This window comes from Trachinotus anak, unplaced genomic scaffold, assembly GCF_046630095.1.
Source record: "Trachinotus anak isolate AG129_WGS33_773 ecotype Australia unplaced genomic scaffold, CSIRO_AGI_Tana_v1 ptg000016l, whole genome shotgun sequence".
NCBI classification, from domain to species: domain Eukaryota; kingdom Metazoa; phylum Chordata; class Actinopteri; order Carangiformes; family Carangidae; genus Trachinotus; species Trachinotus anak.
The window spans coordinates 10,990,334-11,009,621 of NW_027273867.1; the positions used below are offsets into that span (position 1 = coordinate 10,990,334).

The 19,288-nt window shown below is 41.5% G+C and overlaps 1 protein-coding gene across 3 annotated transcripts in view; it reads left to right on the forward strand.

Annotated features, from left to right (window-relative positions):
• Nucleotides 1–19,288, forward strand: part of kcnh8 (potassium voltage-gated channel, subfamily H (eag-related), member 8) — a 45,696-nt gene that overhangs the window by 13,300 nt on the left and 13,108 nt on the right. For all 3 annotated transcript variants that reach the window (XM_071500873.1, XM_071500872.1, XM_071500874.1), the window contains 7 exons: nt 2,331–2,458; nt 3,630–3,867; nt 4,055–4,212; nt 7,938–8,142; nt 11,640–11,849; nt 13,178–13,377; nt 15,511–15,760. In XM_071500873.1, coding sequence (XP_071356974.1) covers nt 2,331–2,458; nt 3,630–3,867; nt 4,055–4,212; nt 7,938–8,142; nt 11,640–11,849; nt 13,178–13,377; nt 15,511–15,760 — 1,389 coding nt within the window. The remainder of the gene's footprint in view (nt 1–2,330; nt 2,459–3,629; nt 3,868–4,054; nt 4,213–7,937; nt 8,143–11,639; nt 11,850–13,177; nt 13,378–15,510; nt 15,761–19,288) is intronic.

Here is a 19,288-nt window from a genome sequence, read left to right on the forward strand (position 1 = left end):
TTTAAGCCGGTGGCTAACTGAAGTATTTGTCATTCATCCATCAAACCAAACTTCCAGTAACATGACACCTGCTTTTACGGTGTAAACAAATCCTCGACTTACGTTGTAAAGCAAAATGTGTATGATTGTGTTGAAGGTGAGCGCAAGTTTGTTTCCTCCAGTAAAAGGTGGCGAGATCATTATACCATCCCTTTTATTCACCCTTCAAGTTATTTTGGCACCACGGTTCAGTATGAAACCAGTGCCCACACGCTATAGGTATATAGGTCAACATGGGTGGAGGACTGCAGAGTACCGAACATATAGACTGGGAGTTAGGTTTTGACAACAAAAACACTTTGAAGACTCCAGCTCACTAATGACCCCGACACCTTTGTCAGGACTTCACCTCATGTTTGCCCTTCCTTAAATGATATTCATCATCGTAAATACGAACAACAACTAAAGGAAACAAAGTTGCAAATTTCGCTCTCAAAATTATTTTCCTCAAAGGATTAGCTTAAGGGCAACATCTAAGCTAAGGCTAAAGGCAACCTACAAAGCAAGAGAGAAGGTCAGTGTGTGTCTGTGAAGTCAGCAAAGTGACTTGTCTCATCTCAGGCCTGCCTCCCATGGAGTTGCCTAATTACTCTTATTACTGTAAATAAGAGAGAACAGGAAGCAGAAAGCACAGTTATTTTTGCTCACATAATGAAATGCTTTTCATAGAGAGGGAAAGAGGCTGATGCAGCATGCTGTCACACAGAGACAAACACCTCACTATAATGGGCTCGGGTCTGACAAGCTCGTTTAAATGAGAATATGCCCGGTGAGCCTCACAGAACATTTGCATTTTGCCATTCTCAGTGCAAACGTAGCAGGGGTGCGCTTGTTTTTGCGTGTTTAAGCCCGTGCAGAGGAGTTGGTGAGTTAACATGAGTGTAAGTAAACTTGGTTTGTTTAAGAGAATGGGAGAGAACAATAATGATTACAGGCAAAAATCAAATTGTTAAAAGTGTTTTAAAAAGAGAAATATTAACAACCAGGAGATACACACACACACACACACACACACTGTGACATCAGAGGGGTTTTTCCATCCATGCCGAGGAAGCCTTTACAAAGACGGACAGACACTTTGGATGTGACCCAGTTAGCTCTCTGTCCTGCACGCCGACTGGACAATGTGTGCAAAAGAGGGAAACCCAGTCTCTGGCGTCAACAGTCTCCTCTCTCCTCACCTTCTCTATTTTTTGCTTTTCTATTTTAAATTTTCACCCTTGGTAAAAATCGCACTTGTTTCTATCTTTCTGGTGTCCTTTCCTCACCCTTCTCTCCCCATCACTTCTATTTTCGCATCTATTCCACAAACTATTACAGTATTCCCACCTCCCCTATCTGCCCTACATGGCACCCCCCCCCCTTATACACGACACCCACCCCCTCCCACCTATACTCCCCCTCTACCCCTCACATGAATGGCTATAAAAGCGCAGGGAAATTCATTAGATCTAAAAATAAGCATGTCTCTGTCTCTGTGCTCCTGCCGTGTCGCGTCCCCCAAGGCTGCACCGTGTTATGGATGGGCCCTGTCTGTTCGCCTCGTCTGGGGTCCGCGCGCACACTCGCAACACACACCACACAGCACACACATTCTCCAAAGGACACTCAGAAGCAGCTATCACTTCTATTCTCCAGCTTTGTTATTACCGTTATCTGCCCTCGAGCCAATCTGGCTTTAGTCCTTTCCTGTGGGTTCACAGCAATGAGAGTGGGGCTCAGAGCCCATGAGCAATAAAGTGCCTTCTCCTATTACTTGACTCCTTAATCTGAGCACATCACTCCTGCACTGCAGATCTACTTTATCTACTACTACAATAAACTTGGAAGGAGCACAAATATAAGCGCACCTGCAAGTGCACAAACCTACTGCTGTAACAATCTACCATAACAAATCTACCACACTATATTTAACTACCTCTCTGGCCTAGTACTGACTTATCAAAGCTGAAAATTACAGTATTTCTTTTAGAGATAGTGTGCACACAATAAGACTTCCTCATCCAATATTTATGGCTGAATAATGTGAATCAAAGCAGGTAACAAATGTCTGACATTTACAAAAGCAAAATGACAGTAAATACCCAGGTTTTTTTTTTTTAACTTCACTCATTGTGCAGTTTGCTCCGAAATGACACATGTTGCATATTCATTTTCTGAACAGGACAGAATGTTATGTATTTCATCAAGCATAATGACTGATTCAGTCATCAGGAGATAACCTTAGGGGGTAAAGTATTGTAAGGGGGGTGTGTGTACTAATTTTTGTGTGTCTGTGTGTATATTTACAGAGCGACGGCGCGGCAGGGTGAAAACAGGCTCTCCATTCAGCTCAGCTCGTCTGCGGAGCAGTACAGTGCTCTACCACATCTCTGGTCACCTCCACAGCAGAGAGAAGAGCAAGATTAAACTCAACAAGGTATCATCGGACACTTCAAACAACGGGGCAGGATGTAACATGATGCAGGGTCTTTCAAAAGTGGCTGGGGGTGGACTGTAAAACATGGGGAGTGAGATGATAACTGCTGTTGCTGAAGCACAGGAGACAAAATCAAAGGGCAGGGAGCTGAAGAGATATATTGTCTCCAGGTGGAGAGTGGCTCTCCAGTAAACAAATCTCTCAGTAAACACTGTGTTGCATTAGCTGATGCTCTGCTTCACAGATTACTTTGGATGAACAAGAGTATTATTTATTTGTAGCATCAATTTAGTCCCTGCTAATCTAAGCACGAGCATCATGCTTTGTCAAAGATCAGAAGAAAAGCAGACATTACATAAGGCTCAGAACAATTGTCTTTGTATAGTGTTTTGAAGACATAATGATTCCAGCTGGTGAGCTAACCAGTGTTACTCACCACTAACTTAAGACAACCAGTATCTTAAATCTGTATTAACTGATTAGCAAGATTAGCAACGAACTCTGAACACAGCATTTCTACATTATTATTATAGTTGTTTATTTATCAATAGTTGTCTATTTACGCATCCAGAGGACAAGTGAACATGCTCATGTTTTTGTGGAACAGTGAACGGAATTTATCCATTTGCAACTAATGACCATGAATGCACCACCAGAAGGTGGCAGTTATAATGAAAAATAAAGTCAGCACAGAAGTGCTAAAAACTGCAGTTCTTCAAATGGCTGCTTGAGTCTGGCTCCAGAAGAAAGTCAATCCCCATAGACTCCAGTGTTAAAATGCCCAACTTTACAGCAGAAATAAACATGTTTACAGCCTGGTACAAAACACGGTTTCGGTCTCTATATGTAATTTCCTCCTTCATGACAACTGCACAGGAATTTTTATATAATTCACCTGTTTAAGTTTAATCAAGGCTTAAAGTTCAGTTCAGTAATTGAGGGAGTGCCGCTTTGAGTGACAGGTGGGTGAGCATATGGTCACCAAAAACCAACATGCACAAAATCTTGGTTTCACACACACCCCACCTCTTTGCCTAATTCTGTTTTCCATGTAATGGTCCCATCTTGATTTAGCCTGCACATACAAGCACCATGGTTAGTTGGTCAAACGTGGAAGTAACAGGTTGTTGCTACTGTTATCATGTCTGCCCTCTTATCCTGTTCTGTCCAGAATGTGTTTGGCGACCCGCCCGCTCTGCCAGAGTACAAGGTAGCAGATGCCAAGAAGTCCAAATTCATATTACTGCACTACAGCACCTTCAAGGCCGGCTGGGATTGGTTGATTCTTCTTGCCACTTTCTACGTTGCTGTGACAGTGCCATACAACGTGTGTTTCATCGGTGATGATGATGACCTGACCCGCAGCACGACTGTCAGTGACATCGCAGTGGAGATACTGTTCATTATAGGTTTGTTGTACAGTTGGTGGGAGTGGCTGCAAGAACAGTTTCTATGACACCAATCAATAGAAAAGAACATAAAAGTGAAACAAAATCTCTACTAATTGATTTAAATTAAAATTTGTGAATGAGTGCACCAGCGTTTACAACAAGCAAACTTCCAACTCAACTTTGTGTTTTTCTTTCTATTTTTCAGACATTGTTTTCAATTTTCGCACCACTTATGTCAGCAAGTCGGGCCAGGTGATCTTTGACGCTCGACAGATCTGCATCCACTACCTGACCACATGGTTCATCATTGACCTGGTGGCCGCATTGCCCTTTGACCTGCTCTACGCCTTCAAAGTCAGCGTGGTGAGTAGCCATTGGCTTGTTTCTTTACCGGCCCCCTTTTTGAGGTTTAAAATGGAACATAATCAATGATCTACTGTTTGTCTACATTGTAAATTGTTAGTTTTTGTTTGTCACTCATGCTGTTGACTTTCAAGAAATCTTTAATATAGAATATAACTTTTAATGATCAAATAAAAATGTTGGGTTCAAACAATATTTTATATCTAATACCACAACAGAATAATTATATGAAAAGATAAATAAATACAGAAAATAAAGATGAAAAAATAAAAAGAAACATGGAAGGATGGGAAAATTGGTGATATAGACTCAAACTAATAGAACATGACTTTGAATGCTATTGTAAAAATCTAATTTTCATGATTGATGTCTAGTAGTGGAAACCCTGTGTGTAATCCTGTCACCACAGCGGTGCACTGTGGAAGTGCAACACCTGCAGCACATTTGACATTTCATAAGAATAGATCACATGGATTGTTTCCAGCGCTGCTCCAGTGCTTCTTTGTTTCTGTGTATTGATTACACAAACTGTACAAGTGCTGGGAAAACAATCAAACCCGTATCATTAAAACCTTTTCCTGTTCTGCTTGAGTCGAATACATGACCCCCTTAAGAATAGTTGAGTGGAGGAGGAAACAGAGATCTGGAGCAATTAGGTAGACTGTCTTGTCTTGTCTCTGGCTGAATGATATCACCCATAGGAAGCGCTGCACTAAAGGGAGGCTTTGATTGGTTGCTTATGGAAGTTTTTTGCTTTCTGGCTTTTGATTTAGAGAAAGAGATGCTTTGACTGCTGTTTATTCTTTCTCAACCACTTTTACCTGAATCAAAAGGTGCAGTATACAATATGGGATGGATGCATAGTGGGGTTCATTGTAAGTTGACTGTGAAGGGAAAACAAAGAAAGGATGCATGTAAGGTAATATAATAAAAAAAAATATTACAAGATGAGATATTGTGAGGAAAGCTGTGTGAGCAAAAAAAAAAGACTAGATGTCTTTTATACTGTGAAGGGGAGGGGTGGTGGAGGGGTGGGCACAGCTCCAGGCGAAGGTGCCTGCTTGGTTCCAGACTCTATTAATGGAAATACCACACGCTCCCAGTAGGTTGGGATTTAGGTGTGGGCTACTGGGCCACAAGTTCCCCCGCTGCCGTTGGGGAGAGCAGGAATGGCCGGTAATTGCAGAGCGTTCTGCGTGATGTCCCCTCTAAGGACGGAGCATTCAGGCTGATGTCCCCTTTGAGCACCAAGGCCATCTTTCACCAGAATGAGCCAGGGGGCCTCAGCAGTGTCCCTCCCTGGTGTTGTCCTTTCTTTCGTTTTTGTCAAGTGTCTCCAGTTGTTCCAGCTTTTTTGGCTTGTTTGATAGTCTGTCAAATGTCTCTATTACACACCGACTTTTCTTTTCTTTTCTTTTCTTTTCTTTTCTTTTCTTTTTTTCTTTTCTTTTCTTTTTTCTTTTCTTTTCTTTTCTTTTCTTCATACTGTTCTTCATACTTTTTTCATTTTCTTGGAGTATGTTCTTGATTTCCTTTATATTTTCCTATTTCCCACGATCATCCACTCTACACTTGATGATCACCTCTCTCAGGTTTCTTCCTTTTTGTGTGAACAGCTGCACAAAAATGATCCAAGGGCTGATTTGAACAAATATATCCCTTTGACAAAAATTTAAGAAAACCAAAAATACTCAACATCGATTGTTTGTTTTGTTTATGGTGCTGAAGATGATGACATGAGCCTCTGCTGGTGATAGTATCTTTACACCATCACGAAGACAGCAATTTGTTATTACTACTTTACTGCTACAGTTATTATTAAAACTCCTGGGCTTCTGTGTTTCCTGAGCCTGGAGGTCTAGATGGTATTGGAGAATCGCATTATTCTCGCCCATTGGCCCGATACTGCTGCATCAATAAAACTACACATGGCTAGTCATGCTGTTGTGATTGGCTTGTAGGGCTAAAGGCGTGGCTGCAGGAAGAAACACTGAGCATTTCTGTTTATTATAGTTATAGTCTAATGTGCACAAATGCAGCAGCAAAGTAAGCAATCAGGCAGCTAAATGTAAATTTCACACCTGAAGAGCAGAGGAAATGAAGCTGTGAATGGCGAGTGGGAGAGGGAAAAGTTAAAGGGGAAAGTGGCAGGAGGTGGGTATGCATTGTTGGGTACATTGTATTGCTTACTGTTCATGCTGCTGGAGGAGAATGGGATGTGGCGCAGCCTGCTCTCTCCATAGGTGGGATGCAGGGTGGTGATAGATGATGGAGAAGAGATGGAGCTTCTCCCCAGGGCTCGGTAGGAGGCTTCATTACCACTCGTGCTGCACCAGTTCTCTATTTCTCACAGCAAGTGAGTGTGGAAAAACCACCATAAAACATACTGGCGAGACATGCAGGAGCAGCTCTGATAGGGACTGGCCACACATCTCCTCTTACTGTAGCTTGTAAAAACACTCTGATCTTAAAATTCTCTCTCTCTCTCTTGCACACACCCATTTTCTCTCTCTTCTTTTTTCACCAATCCTTTGTTGCTTATGTCCCACGTCCTCCATGAGTCCTGCATTATATATATATATATATATATATATATATATATATATATATATATATCTGACCCACTTTGTCAGTCTGCACCCTTCCCCAGTCACCCCCCTACACACACACATCCAACATACATCCTCACAGAAAGGCTACATATGTCCTCCTTGACCTATATCCTTCTAAATAATAGTTTGTGTGTGTGTGTGTGTGTGTGTGTGTGTGTGTGTGTCTCCAATGGGCAGCAATGCCCAAATGATAGACTGCTGGTGGAGATTGCCTGAGGAGCAGGTGCACAATGGATGACATTCACATCACATCTACAGCACACGAGTGTGGGAAAGGTGTGAGAGGAACTTAACACTGTGTGTGTAAGTCAGTAGAGGCAGGCAGACGCCTTGTGGCAAAGGTAGTTTAGTTTGTGAGGGATTGATGGAGTGACAGAGCAAAAGACAGAAAATAAGAAAAGCTGTTGCAGAGAAATACTGTATGGTGATGGTGAGGATTGGAGGTTAAAAAACAACAACAGCAGCACAACAAACACACCTGCCAACAAGCGCCTGATTGCTCTAGTTGGTAGTTTTATATTCAAGGATCCTTCATCAGGAAACATTCATATAGATCATATTGTTGGCGTGTTTACAAGCGTTTGTCATGTGCTAATTATAGACTATGAGAGTGTTTGAGCAGCCTCTAATGTTTGAGAGGACATGAAGCATGGGTTAGAGCTTTTTGCCACTTCAACCAGTGTTGTGTATCCAATTGTATATTAGAATGTGTGTGTGTGTGTGTGTGTTTGTGTGTTTGTGTGTATGAAGCTGGTTTATCAATCATCTCGTGAGATTTACTGTGTCCAAAAGGGAGACGATTGCAGTCTGCTCCTCACTTTGATGGCGTCTGTTTCACTCCGTGTGTGTTTGTCTGACTTTGCCCCTGAGCGGGACACCAGGAAGTGAATGAATAGGGGGGTTCTGTATTTGTGGTTCTTGATCACACTGAAACTCATGTTGCCTTCAGGAGCAATAGTTGTGGAAAGAGAGGTGATTATGGTATAGCATTGATTTATGGTGTGTGTGAGACACTTCCATGTAGGTTTGACACATGATGAACTGTGACACCCGTCCTGTTGAGGAAATCCTGAAAACAAACTCACCTCAGGTCTCTTGTTCTTCATCCCCCAGGTGTCAGTGGTCCACCTGCTAAAAACGGTGCGTCTGCTCCGTTTGCTGCGGCTCCTCCAGAAGATGGACCGCTACTCGCAGCACAGCACGGTGGTCCTCACCCTGCTGATGTCCATGTTCGCCCTGCTGGCCCACTGGATGGCCTGCATCTGGTACATCATCGGCAAGATGGAGATGGAGGCCAACACGTACAACTGGGATATTGGTGAGTACTGGGAAAATGATGCCAAGTAGTGGCCCTTAAATCCAAAAAGACCTCCCTGCTCTCTTGTTGTTGATGTTTTAAAACTAAGTGGAGAAATGTCGTGTCGTGAGTTTCATAGCATCATTCCTTTCAGCTCACTGGGGGTGCTAGTGGGCACCATACCAAAGAGGAAGTGTATCTTCACACGCGGTTGGAGCTCAGATTAGTGTTACTGGGGAATGTAATATGATACGAAGTGGACCCACACGTAAATGTTATATATCACATACGTGTCCCTATATCAAGAGTGATGTTGCCTGGGCGGCTCGATGGCGGAGTGGTTAGGGCGCGTACCATATGAACGGATGCTCTCAGCAGTCGAGCGTCGGTTTGACTCTCGACTCTTTCCTACGTGTCATTCCCCCTCTCTCTCTGCCGCTTTCCTCACTCTCTACTGTCCTGTCAAGAAAGGCAAAAAATGCCCCCCCCCCCCAAAAAAAAACTATTTAAAAAAAAAAAAAAAAAAAAGAGTGATGTTGCCATATATGTCCCCTAAATTATTATCACATATCTGAATATCTGAATATATAGGTTTATAACATATATGAAATACCCATACTAAAAATTGTATATGTGCATATATTAAAAAATATATATAATGAATATTTTCATGGTTGCAATCATATATGCAAATGATATATTTTTAATTTATATATGCAAGTTTATTAAAAATAGCATACATATAAAAATTCTATATGCTCATATATTGGGTTTTTTTAATTTCTCATTCAGTTTAAACATGTCTATGTTCCCAGTTCCAGGAAAGTGGTCTTTTACAGCCCACTGTGTATAACATCAACATAAAGAGACAGGCTTTGGGATGGATATATATGTATGTAACATATAGTATGTCTACAATATAAGCTTACATAAACCTACATATTTATATGAGCTAGACATATATGTCAATATCTGAAATTATTCAAATTTCTAAGAGCTTTCATATATAATTTTTATATCTGTGCTTTTATTTTATATGTACATATTCATATATATTCAATATATGTACATATATTACATTTGCGAATGGGTATGTGTGTAATATCACAGACCTTTAGTATTCTTCTATCATAAAACATTTATGTAACTTTATTGCTTATTGCTGTGATGTAAAAGAGAATATTTTGTCTTTGTTAGCTTGACGCCTGAATCTGCTGAGTCATCACAGAACATAATAACACTGTGGAGATTCAGATTTAGTAAATGAAACTCATTGATATTATGATTTTACCACTACAAGACCTCCCCTGGTGGAAAAACAAGTTTGAACAGAGATTCAGCTGCTGTTAATAAAAAAAGAGAAGGAAAACAGTACTGAGTTCTCTTCATAGAACAATGAAGAAGAAGTATCAAACCTAATGTTTGTGTGTAATGAAAGGACTAAATGAATGAGGGAGTGGGACATTAAAACCTCAAAATCTCTCCGGTGTTGAGGGCTGAGTGGTATGTGAAGTGTGCCTGCAGCAGGCCATTGTCCACTATGTTTCAAGAGGCTAATGGGATGTGAACAATGGTGGTGTCAAACACTGGCCTGGGACGGGAGGCACTGAAACCCAGTCGTAGATTGGGGGTTTAAATCAGTAGAAATGAGAGAATAGTTTTTGTGTGGGTCGAGGAGCCAGGCCAGATGAAGTGTTTTCATTTTATCTGCATTTTTCTAGCGTTGGGAGCCATTATCCAGCTTCGTCAAGCTCTGTACTAAGTCAGTATAAAGGGAACACAGGACTTTTCTGGATAAAACTCTGTGGAATAAATGGCTCATCGCCTGTGGCTCAGAGTAAAGGCTATAAAGCTTAAATGATAAATTCTTTATTGATAATCAGGCTTTAATAAAAGAAGCCATTTTTCACTTTTTTGTTCACATAAATCTCACATATATTCTATATAGGAGACTTCTGTTCCCCGCCTTTTTTCTTCCAACTCTTTTTGTCTCAGATTTAACTTCCAATTTATCTCAAGTCTCACGTTATGAATGGCGCTTGGTGAAAGTGTCAGTACTCTGGTGCATTGCAGTTTCATCGCTCATTATTTCCAAATCTAACTTGGTTCTGTAAAGCTTGACGCAGGAAAGATGGAGTTTAATTTATTTCAGCAAGTAGGATCTGATATTCACCCGTAGATGTGTTTTATCAAGATCCTCCTACGTGGGTATTTACAACCAGGATTAAAAACCACTCAGCATAGTGAAGCACTTCACACAAGTATTGATGCAGTGTTTGGTGTTAAAGCACCGCAGTAATATGACGATCTTCATAGATCATTTCAAAAGACAACACAAGCCAGTGGGTTTGAAGGGCATATTGAACTGAGAGGTCCTTGCCAATAATTGTACTATGGACTCATCATGCTGTTATATTATAGAGTGGGTGTTTGCAGGACATAGACAGCCCTGCATGTTTGTCTGGTTCTCTTAATGTGTCCGTAATCAGTGTATTTTAGCAGCTAAATTAAGTTTATGATTTCCTCATCAATTTGTTGATTCCTAAGTCTGCTGTGAAGAATTTATTGAATGGAAAGTATGAGAGTAACAATCCTATTAGTTTGTGTGATTGGTGTGATTCTTCTCGTAATTAATGATGGAGCCCCCGCAGGTTTCCCCCTCAGCCTCCAGGTCCCTCATATAATGAGGCCCCCAGGGCTGATCTCTGGTCAGTATCGATGAGCTGCGCTGCTTGCAGTTACCTCGCTTTGGCGTCTTCATAACTGGTTCTGGGTCAGCATTGACTGGGTCATGAGAACGATGCAGATTTCTCTTCACCAATTACCGCATCTCAGTGTCACAAGATAACAGGTCGGTACACGAGGCAGGATTAATGTGTTGTATCCTAATTATGCGTTTCTGATGCTGAACTGAGTGTTGAAGTCAGGCAGCTATGAGGGGCTTCCATCCAATTACCATTCATCAGTGTCTGTAGGAGACTCTCCTGGGATCAACCGCACATCTCCACACTGTACTGACCAGAGATCAGTTCAGGTTCCCAAGCATCTGATCTGTTTCTACTGTTATTGTTCTGGCTGTAGCATAGAGGGGACCTCCGCTCACAGCAGTTTCCATCCAGAACATAGTGCTGTCAGCTTTGTCTGTGTGGACATGCTTCACTGCACAGAGCTTCAGATAACCACTGCAGCTCTTTGTATTTTAATAAACTACAGACAAGCACATGGTGCATTTATGGTGATAACATCTAGTTCCTTAAGATTATAAGAAGAATATTCATAGTTTTGTAAAAGACTTCTTTTGATCCTTTTAATAATAACAGTACACTGTTCAGAACAGATAAGGTTTCTTGAAAATAGTTCTACCTAGATTTGCCTCTTAATGACGATGCTGTTGTGACAGACAGAGTCAGTGGTTTTTAGCTCGGAAAACACAATGAAAGTGCATTTGTTTAATTAGCTATGACCATCCATTTGTCCTTATATCCATCAACATCCAAACTCTCCCCATTTAAATCCAGGATGGCTTCATGAGCTGGGGAAGCGCCTGGAGTCACCGTACTACACCATAGGAGGTGTGAATGGGACCGGCAGCGGTCCCTCCATCCGGAGCGTCTACATCGCCTCACTCTACTTCACCCTCAGCAGTCTGACCAGCGTGGGCTTTGGCAACGTGTCGGCCAACACTGACGCTGAAAAGATCTTCTCTATTTGTGTGATGCTGATAGGAGGTACACAGAACACAAACATCAGCGATCACATGAAAGTAGCGGCCAAAGAACACGTGCACATTTTGATATGCATGCAGTTATATATTATAATCACACACACACAAGCATGATGTTCAGTCCTTTGCAGGATGGTCTGATCCAGTTTGAACTGGATCGTTACACAAGGTTTGTTTTTTGGGGATGAAGAGAGGTCACCATGGTGGGGTTTTCCCTGTGGACACTCCTCTCTCTGGTTCGGCTAAACGTTAAATGTCCCTGACTGCCTGGGGGCAGTAGCCGTCACAGACACACACCACATATACGCATGCTTGCACACACGTACACACACACACATATCCATACCATCCCTTGTGTGTTAATGCAAAATGAAAACTAACACAAAGCACCTGTTCATATTTATAGCAGACCATAGGTCAAATGTGGTGAGTTTGTGGAGGAAATTGGATTATTGCCTCATTAGAATGAATTGAATAGCAACCCACCCTTGAGCCTGCTACACGGCACACAGAAGAAGCATGAGCTTGAAATGAACTTCTTTAAACTGTTTTCAATGCTTCCACTGAGAGCTCTTTTATTTTTCATCAATGGCAGAAACAGGAGTCAGAGGCCACAACAGTCACACGAGACATGTAGTCTGTGCTCGGTGCTTTCATGTCTCGAGGTGTGTGACACACACCTGCGGCCCAGTTGAAAACTGAATGAGATTAGGAGAATACATTTATCTGTGGGCGTATAAAGGGCAGGTATGTGTCATTCCAATCAAATCAGCTCCTCTCAGCTCTGACACCGGTGTTCCTGTCCGGGAGGAGGACATGAATGTAAATATAATATTTGCTGGTTGACCGGGTTTTCTGTTTATTTGATCACATAAATTGACAGTTTCCACCCAGATTCATGCTTCATCATATTTATAGGACAGAAACATTTGATTTGATTATTCATAGTTGCAGCAACAGAGATTTCTGTCATTGCTGTAGGGATTTAATCAAAACTGGAGACCTGCCTGTGAAAACTGGGTTTTTGTTCAAATACATACATCTTTTTTTTTTCATTATTCTCATGTGTTACTTTGGAGAGGTGTATTTGTAATGTAATCCCATTATTGTTGAACTGCTCTCCACTGTTACTGAAAAAGCTCCTGCTGTCTCTCTTTATGTTTACAATGGGGTGCACACAAAAATAATACTTTTCTGGCACCAAGCCTCCAATATGTTTTCTGTTTTGGTTCCTTGTCTTGACAGACCATTGTCGGTCTGATCTATTTCATTCATTGCCTCTTTTTTTTCTGCTGTCTAACTCTCCTTTATCCCTTCCTCTCCTCCCTGCAGCACTGATGCATGCCTTGGTCTTTGGTAATGTGACAGCCATTATCCAGAGGATGTACTCGCGCTGGTCCCAGTATCACACCAGAACCAAAGACCTCAAGGACTTCATACGTGTCCATCATCTGCCACAGAGCCTCAAGCAGCGGATGCTGGAGTATTTTCAGACGACCTGGTCGGTGAACAACGGCATCGACTGTAACGAGGTACAAAATGAGGCTAACCTGACCTAAGCTGGTATAAATCTTTATCCTCCTTTTTCACTTAACTTTTATTTTGAAACCCAACAGCACAGCATATAGGGATCAATACTTCATTTGAAAGGTCACGTTTCTTACCCCACACTTATCAGCCACATTTAAACTCATTGTGAACGTGGTGATACGATCAATAGTACGTAATCCCCCACAGTGTAAGAACATGTTGTTTTCCTCCCCACTGACATGCTCATTTGTGGATGACAGAATATTTTGTGAGCTTGAGATTCAGGGATTTAAACCACTCTTTTCTTGGCTGTTTCTAGTTGATGCCAAACTCATGTTACGTACCAAGTACAAGGAATGCAGAAATTTGAGATGTGGGGAATCTCAGTGACATGATTGTACCGTAGGTCCATGAAACTGGAGCTAAAGCATTGTACTTTTTTGGGGTACTTGTGCTTTACTGAAGGGTTTGTTTCTACTTTATACTACTGTTAATATTGGATTTTTGTACACCACTTAATTTATTTGAGTGCTCTTGTCATCGGTTTCTTTGCAAAGTTCAAAATGTAAAAACTAAAATGCTGTATAATATGCAATGAATGCAGGACTTATTTATTTATGTATTTGTATAGTATAGTTCCAGAACAGAGCATGAAACTAATGTGCTGCATGAAGAGTTTACAGCTATTGTTAATTCTGAACTCCTGTCGCTAGTTTGGCTTTTACCTGCACAATTCAACCAAAACAGTCAATAAAACTACAAAACACTACAGATATATAAGTAAAATAAAATACTACATTGAAATTCATTGCCTGTGATCTATAGTCTAAGAAGAGACAACACTATTGATATTATACAATTAGCTAAAATATACAGATGTACAGTCTAAAAAGAGACAACAATAGATACAATTACCTAGAAAAGGGAATTTTGCAGTTGCCATTCACCAAACTCCTAGTTACTTTGACTTGTAATAGAGTATTACAACTCTAATGGTCGAAGGAGACAGTAGATATTACATCATACACACACCAACAAACAGTGTGGATCATGTAATGTTGACAATCTTGGAATTCAAGTTTATGTTTTGGTGACACTTACTGCACGCTGTGCCAGACAGAGAAGTCGGCTAAATGCCTCAAAGCAAAACAGATTAACATTAACATAAAGTGAAAAATGGAGACAGGTGGAGACAGAGCTCGGTTTGCCAGTGTTGTGTGAGGACAGCTTAGAGAAAACACAAACAGAGAAGGCGGGTGAACAGCACCTTTTCTTGACAAGCCCAGGGAAACAGAGGCAGCCAGTCAGTAGTCAAATAGCAGCTCGTCCCTCCAGGCTGTGAAGGCCTGCGAGACAGCTGTCAGAGCCCAGACCAGAGCTTAGATGGAGTGATGATGATGATGAATTCCAGACAGATGAATTATAGATGGGCCTGTTGATTAAAGTCAGCCTGGCTCTGATGACTCATTGATCGACTGTATGTGACGGTGAGCCCCAGATCTTTGTCCTGACAGGGAGACGGGGAGACAGATAAATGACATACACTGTTCTGTTTTTTTTTTTTTTTAAACATGAGAGGGTTATTCCAGATTGTATTTGAGTGTTTTTGTTGTGTGTATATTGTGTTGATTTATACAGTAATGTATGGTTAATATTAGTGCTTCATATTGCTTTTTTTCATATTAGGCAGATGTTTCTTTCGTAGGTCCATAATTAAATATCTATCAGTCATGTTAGACTAGTTCTTAAATGTATTACATTCCCTGTGGCAAATAGAAAACTGAAGTTGTTTATTGCCCGCCCTGAAAATGACATCACATATATAAAATAATTTAAAATAAAATAAGATTTATTTATTTATTTATTTGATGGTGGTTTTCCAACTGTTGTACAGATTGTGAAACCCTGTGGCTCAAACTATTGATCCTGGGCCATATAAAAAAACTTAACCTGACTTGACAATAATACTTCCTGTAGTACAACAGCTTAGGAATCAAATAAAAGGCAACCAAGGCTGGGAATTTAATCACTGAGCTGCAGCATGAGATATTTTCCCAGCTGTCATGCTCTCCTCACTCTTGCCTGCCTCCTCTGTCTCTCATTCCCCGCCTCGCTCCCTCTCATCATCTCCACAGCTGCTGAAGGACTTCCCGGACGAGCTGCGCTCCGACATCACCATGCACCTTAACAAGGAGATCCTGGAGCTGTCGTTGTTCGCCTCTGCGAGTCGTGGCTGCCTGCGCTCTCTGTCTCTGCACATCAAGACCTCCTTCTGCGCTCCCGGAGAGTACCTCCTCCGGCAGGGCGACGCACTCCAGGCCATCTTCTTCGTCTGCTCGGGGTCCATGGAGGTGCTGAAAGATGGCATGGTGCTAGCCATCCTGGGTACGTTTAAAAGATAGGGGAGGGTGTTGGTGGTGAGAGGAGGGAGCAGAAATCCCTTTGTGTCATTATTATAGTTTTACAAAGAAAGCCTCATCATAAAGCTGCGTGTGGCTCATTGTGATAAAGCTGGATCCTGTAAATGAGCCCATTGTTTAGACTTAGGAGCTTTACAGTGTCCTATAGACTACAGCTCATTCTCAGAGCCTGCTGTAATTAAAATCAGCTTTAGTTAGACGTCATTTTTTCAATATACGTTCTAGCAGTAAGAGCCGAAGAAGGATTTCTCTATAGCGGTTTGTACATAACGGGGGAGATGGATTCTTAATTTTCAAAGCCTTACTTAGAGTTGGGCAACATAACTGTTTAATTTTTGACTGGTCCAGCGAAGGTGAGCAGAGCTGATGTTGAAACAGACTCATAGACTCACCCACTGCAGACCATATTACTTTATGAACCAGTAATCCATCCGGAGCAATCATCCAATTTCATGTACGTTCAACCACTTCAGCCCAGTAATGTCAAGCTGAGTATGGTCAACTCTGTTCTATAGCATTGTAATTTAGTGCTGTCCACTTTAATCTGTGTTGTCCAGTTCAACTCAGGCCATTTCATCAGTCCAATTCACCAGAGTCAGGTAATTTCAGTTCCATCTAGTTGAAGCCAGTTAATCTCTGTCCAGCTCTGTCCCTTGTAGGTAGATGAAATCAGTCTGTATATGGCACCCAGGGCCAAATTTGAATGCTTTGTTTTTTTTTTATTTGCAGTGTTCAATTAATGTTTGATTTGCTAAGGCAGCAGCTAATTACAATTTCAGCTGCCAGCATTGCTCCCTGTGCCTTCAACAACAGGAAACACAGTGATATAAAAAGGAGCATTTCAGTGGTGGCGCAACACTGAAAACAGCAATTCCAGAAAAATAAAATGCAGTGATGCTAAAATAGAAACTGGCCGCTCATTAATGAGGGAACGAGATTCCAAAACATTCGCTAAAGCTGCAAATCAGCTCAAACTAAGAAAATATATTTGGTGTCTTTGTTCATAAGTTATAAAAATAATCATTTTTGTTGTGCTATTTATGCAGAAGGATTCATTATGTGTAGTTCTGATAAAAAAGGAAATAGATTAAATTATATGACAAAATCAAAAGTGTACAAGCCATCGCAACCAGTGGCAGGACACCTCTGGTGAACAAACTGACCCCGATGAAGAAACTGGTCCAGCAGATGTTTAGTGCCCATCAGATATATATAGATAGATATATATTATTCATGTGATTGCTGCCCTCCTGTAAAAATCTAGTGAAATTACCACAGTTCATGAGCAGCTCAGTTAACATCAAGATAAAGCTCAAAGTCACTTTTTCCCCATTTCCTCCTGAGCATCTCACAAATGTACCTCATAATATCCTTTGCTTGTATTTCAACAATGAAATTCATATGACAGAAGTATTTACCGTTCTCATTTTTGTGAAAAAGCCACTTGTAGAAATGGTTTTGGAACTCGTTCCCTGCAGCTCAGGTGGATAGATGGCTACGTGCTCTTTTCACCATCACAACTTCCCTTTCAATAGATCAAAATTTACACCTGCTCTTGTTTGTGCTGGAGATCTTCCCAAGCAAAACCCGGTGCTCAGAAATTGTGTGGAAGTTTGGAGCTGTGGTGAAAATCACCATCGACGCCGTTCATGTCTCTGTGTGCAGAACAGATCTGGAACAAGATGCAAACAGGCCTGTATTCCCAACCACGCACATCTGCTGCGTAACACGACCTCTTGTCCCGAGCGACCCCAATGACTGCTTCCATCTGACCCTCATGACACAGAGTTATGGACCAATCTGCCACAAGTGCGTGCGTGTGTGTGAGTGCCAGGAAAGTGTGTGTGTGTGTGTGTGTGTGTGTGTGTGTGTGTGTGTGTGTGTGTGTGTGTGTGTGTGTGTGTGTGTGTGTGTGTGTGTGTGTGTGTGTGTGTGAGTGAGTGAGTCAGTGAGAGAAAGCGAGTTCCAGATCTGAATCTGAAACTTCACGTTGTCTCTGTAGGTCTCTGTTCAAATCTTTATCTCAGTCTTTATTGTTGTTTTTTTTCTGTGTGCGTGCAAGTTGTGTTTACCTGTTGTTTGCCTCAGTTCCTGCATGCAAGCGCTCCTGCTGAAGAAAGTTAGTTTGGGCATGTTTGTGTCGAGTAGGTGGAATTGTTTACCGGTGCACAGAATGGCACACGTGTGGGTGTGTGTGGGTGGGTGGATGTGTGTTTGTGTGTAGGCTTGACAGGCGGAGAGCATTGTCTCTGCTTGCCTGCTGACTGTGCAGAAGGTCAGGCTGACATTGAGCGTCTGACTGAAGGGGATAAAAGCTTCTCACTCTTTTTCTCTTTCTTGATATGTCTCTCTCTATCTCGCTCTCTCTCGCTCTCCCTGTCTTCCTAGCCCATAGCAACATCTGAGCACGACGTAATAGAGAGCGGGAGAGTCTGAGAGAGGCCACGGTGAGAGACATGAAACAGAGAGGATGAGAGGATGAGGAGAAAGTAAGGGTGATGGAGAGAGGAAAGAGAGATAATGTGTGTAGTGTAATGTCTAAACAAACGTCAGAGGGGCAATAGAAAAACAGATTCAGCTGAAACTGTGAAAAAACAGCTGAGCTGAGGTAAGGTGAGGTAAAGAAGGGAAGGAAGGAAGTAAAACTTGAAGAAATAAACAAAATAAGAACAACATGGAGGAAAAGAGAAAAAGGAGAGGGGAAAAATGAAGAAGGGGAAAAGGATGGAGAGAAAATAGGAAGGAAGGAAGAAGACGTTTGACTCTAACCACTGTAACATCAGACCAACGTTAAATTTTGTTTGGAAATGAAAATTGGGTTGACGTCACATTCACAAACTGGCATTGTGGTGTTTAGCTGATGTTTAGTAGAGGTTGGGTTTTGCTCATAACCGGAATGTCGATATTTTTGTGTCAAGATTACCTTGACATGAGACATTTGGAAGATTTTGGTTACTTAACAACACAATTTAAAACTATCAAAATATCAACGTCAGCTGTCGTCAGTGTTCTGTTCAAATTACCGTTGGCATTAGACGTTGTCCTGACATTGAATTTTGGTCACGCAACGTCACAGCCTACATTCAACCAAATACCAACATCTAATGACGTAGTTGGCCAGTCCTTCCTTCCTGCAAGGAAGGAAGGAAACAAGGAAGGAAGTAAAATTGAGAAATAAAGGACAGAAGAAAACACAGGGAAAAGTGGAAACATGGAGATAGGAAGAACAGAAGTAGGACAGGGAGGAAGAAAGGAAGAGAAGAAGGAGAACAGGGAGGAGAGGAAAAAGGGAACAAGGAATAAGACAGAGGAAAGGAAACAGGGAAGAAGGAAGAAATAAAGTAAGGATAATTGAAAGGAAAAACAAGGAAAAGTGGGGAGAAAGGAAGAGAGGTAGGAAAACACCAAGAATGGAAGGGAGCGAGGACAGAAGAAAAGGAAACGGGTTAAAAGCCTAAAGAAGGAATGACTGAAAACAGGAATTGAGTTAGAC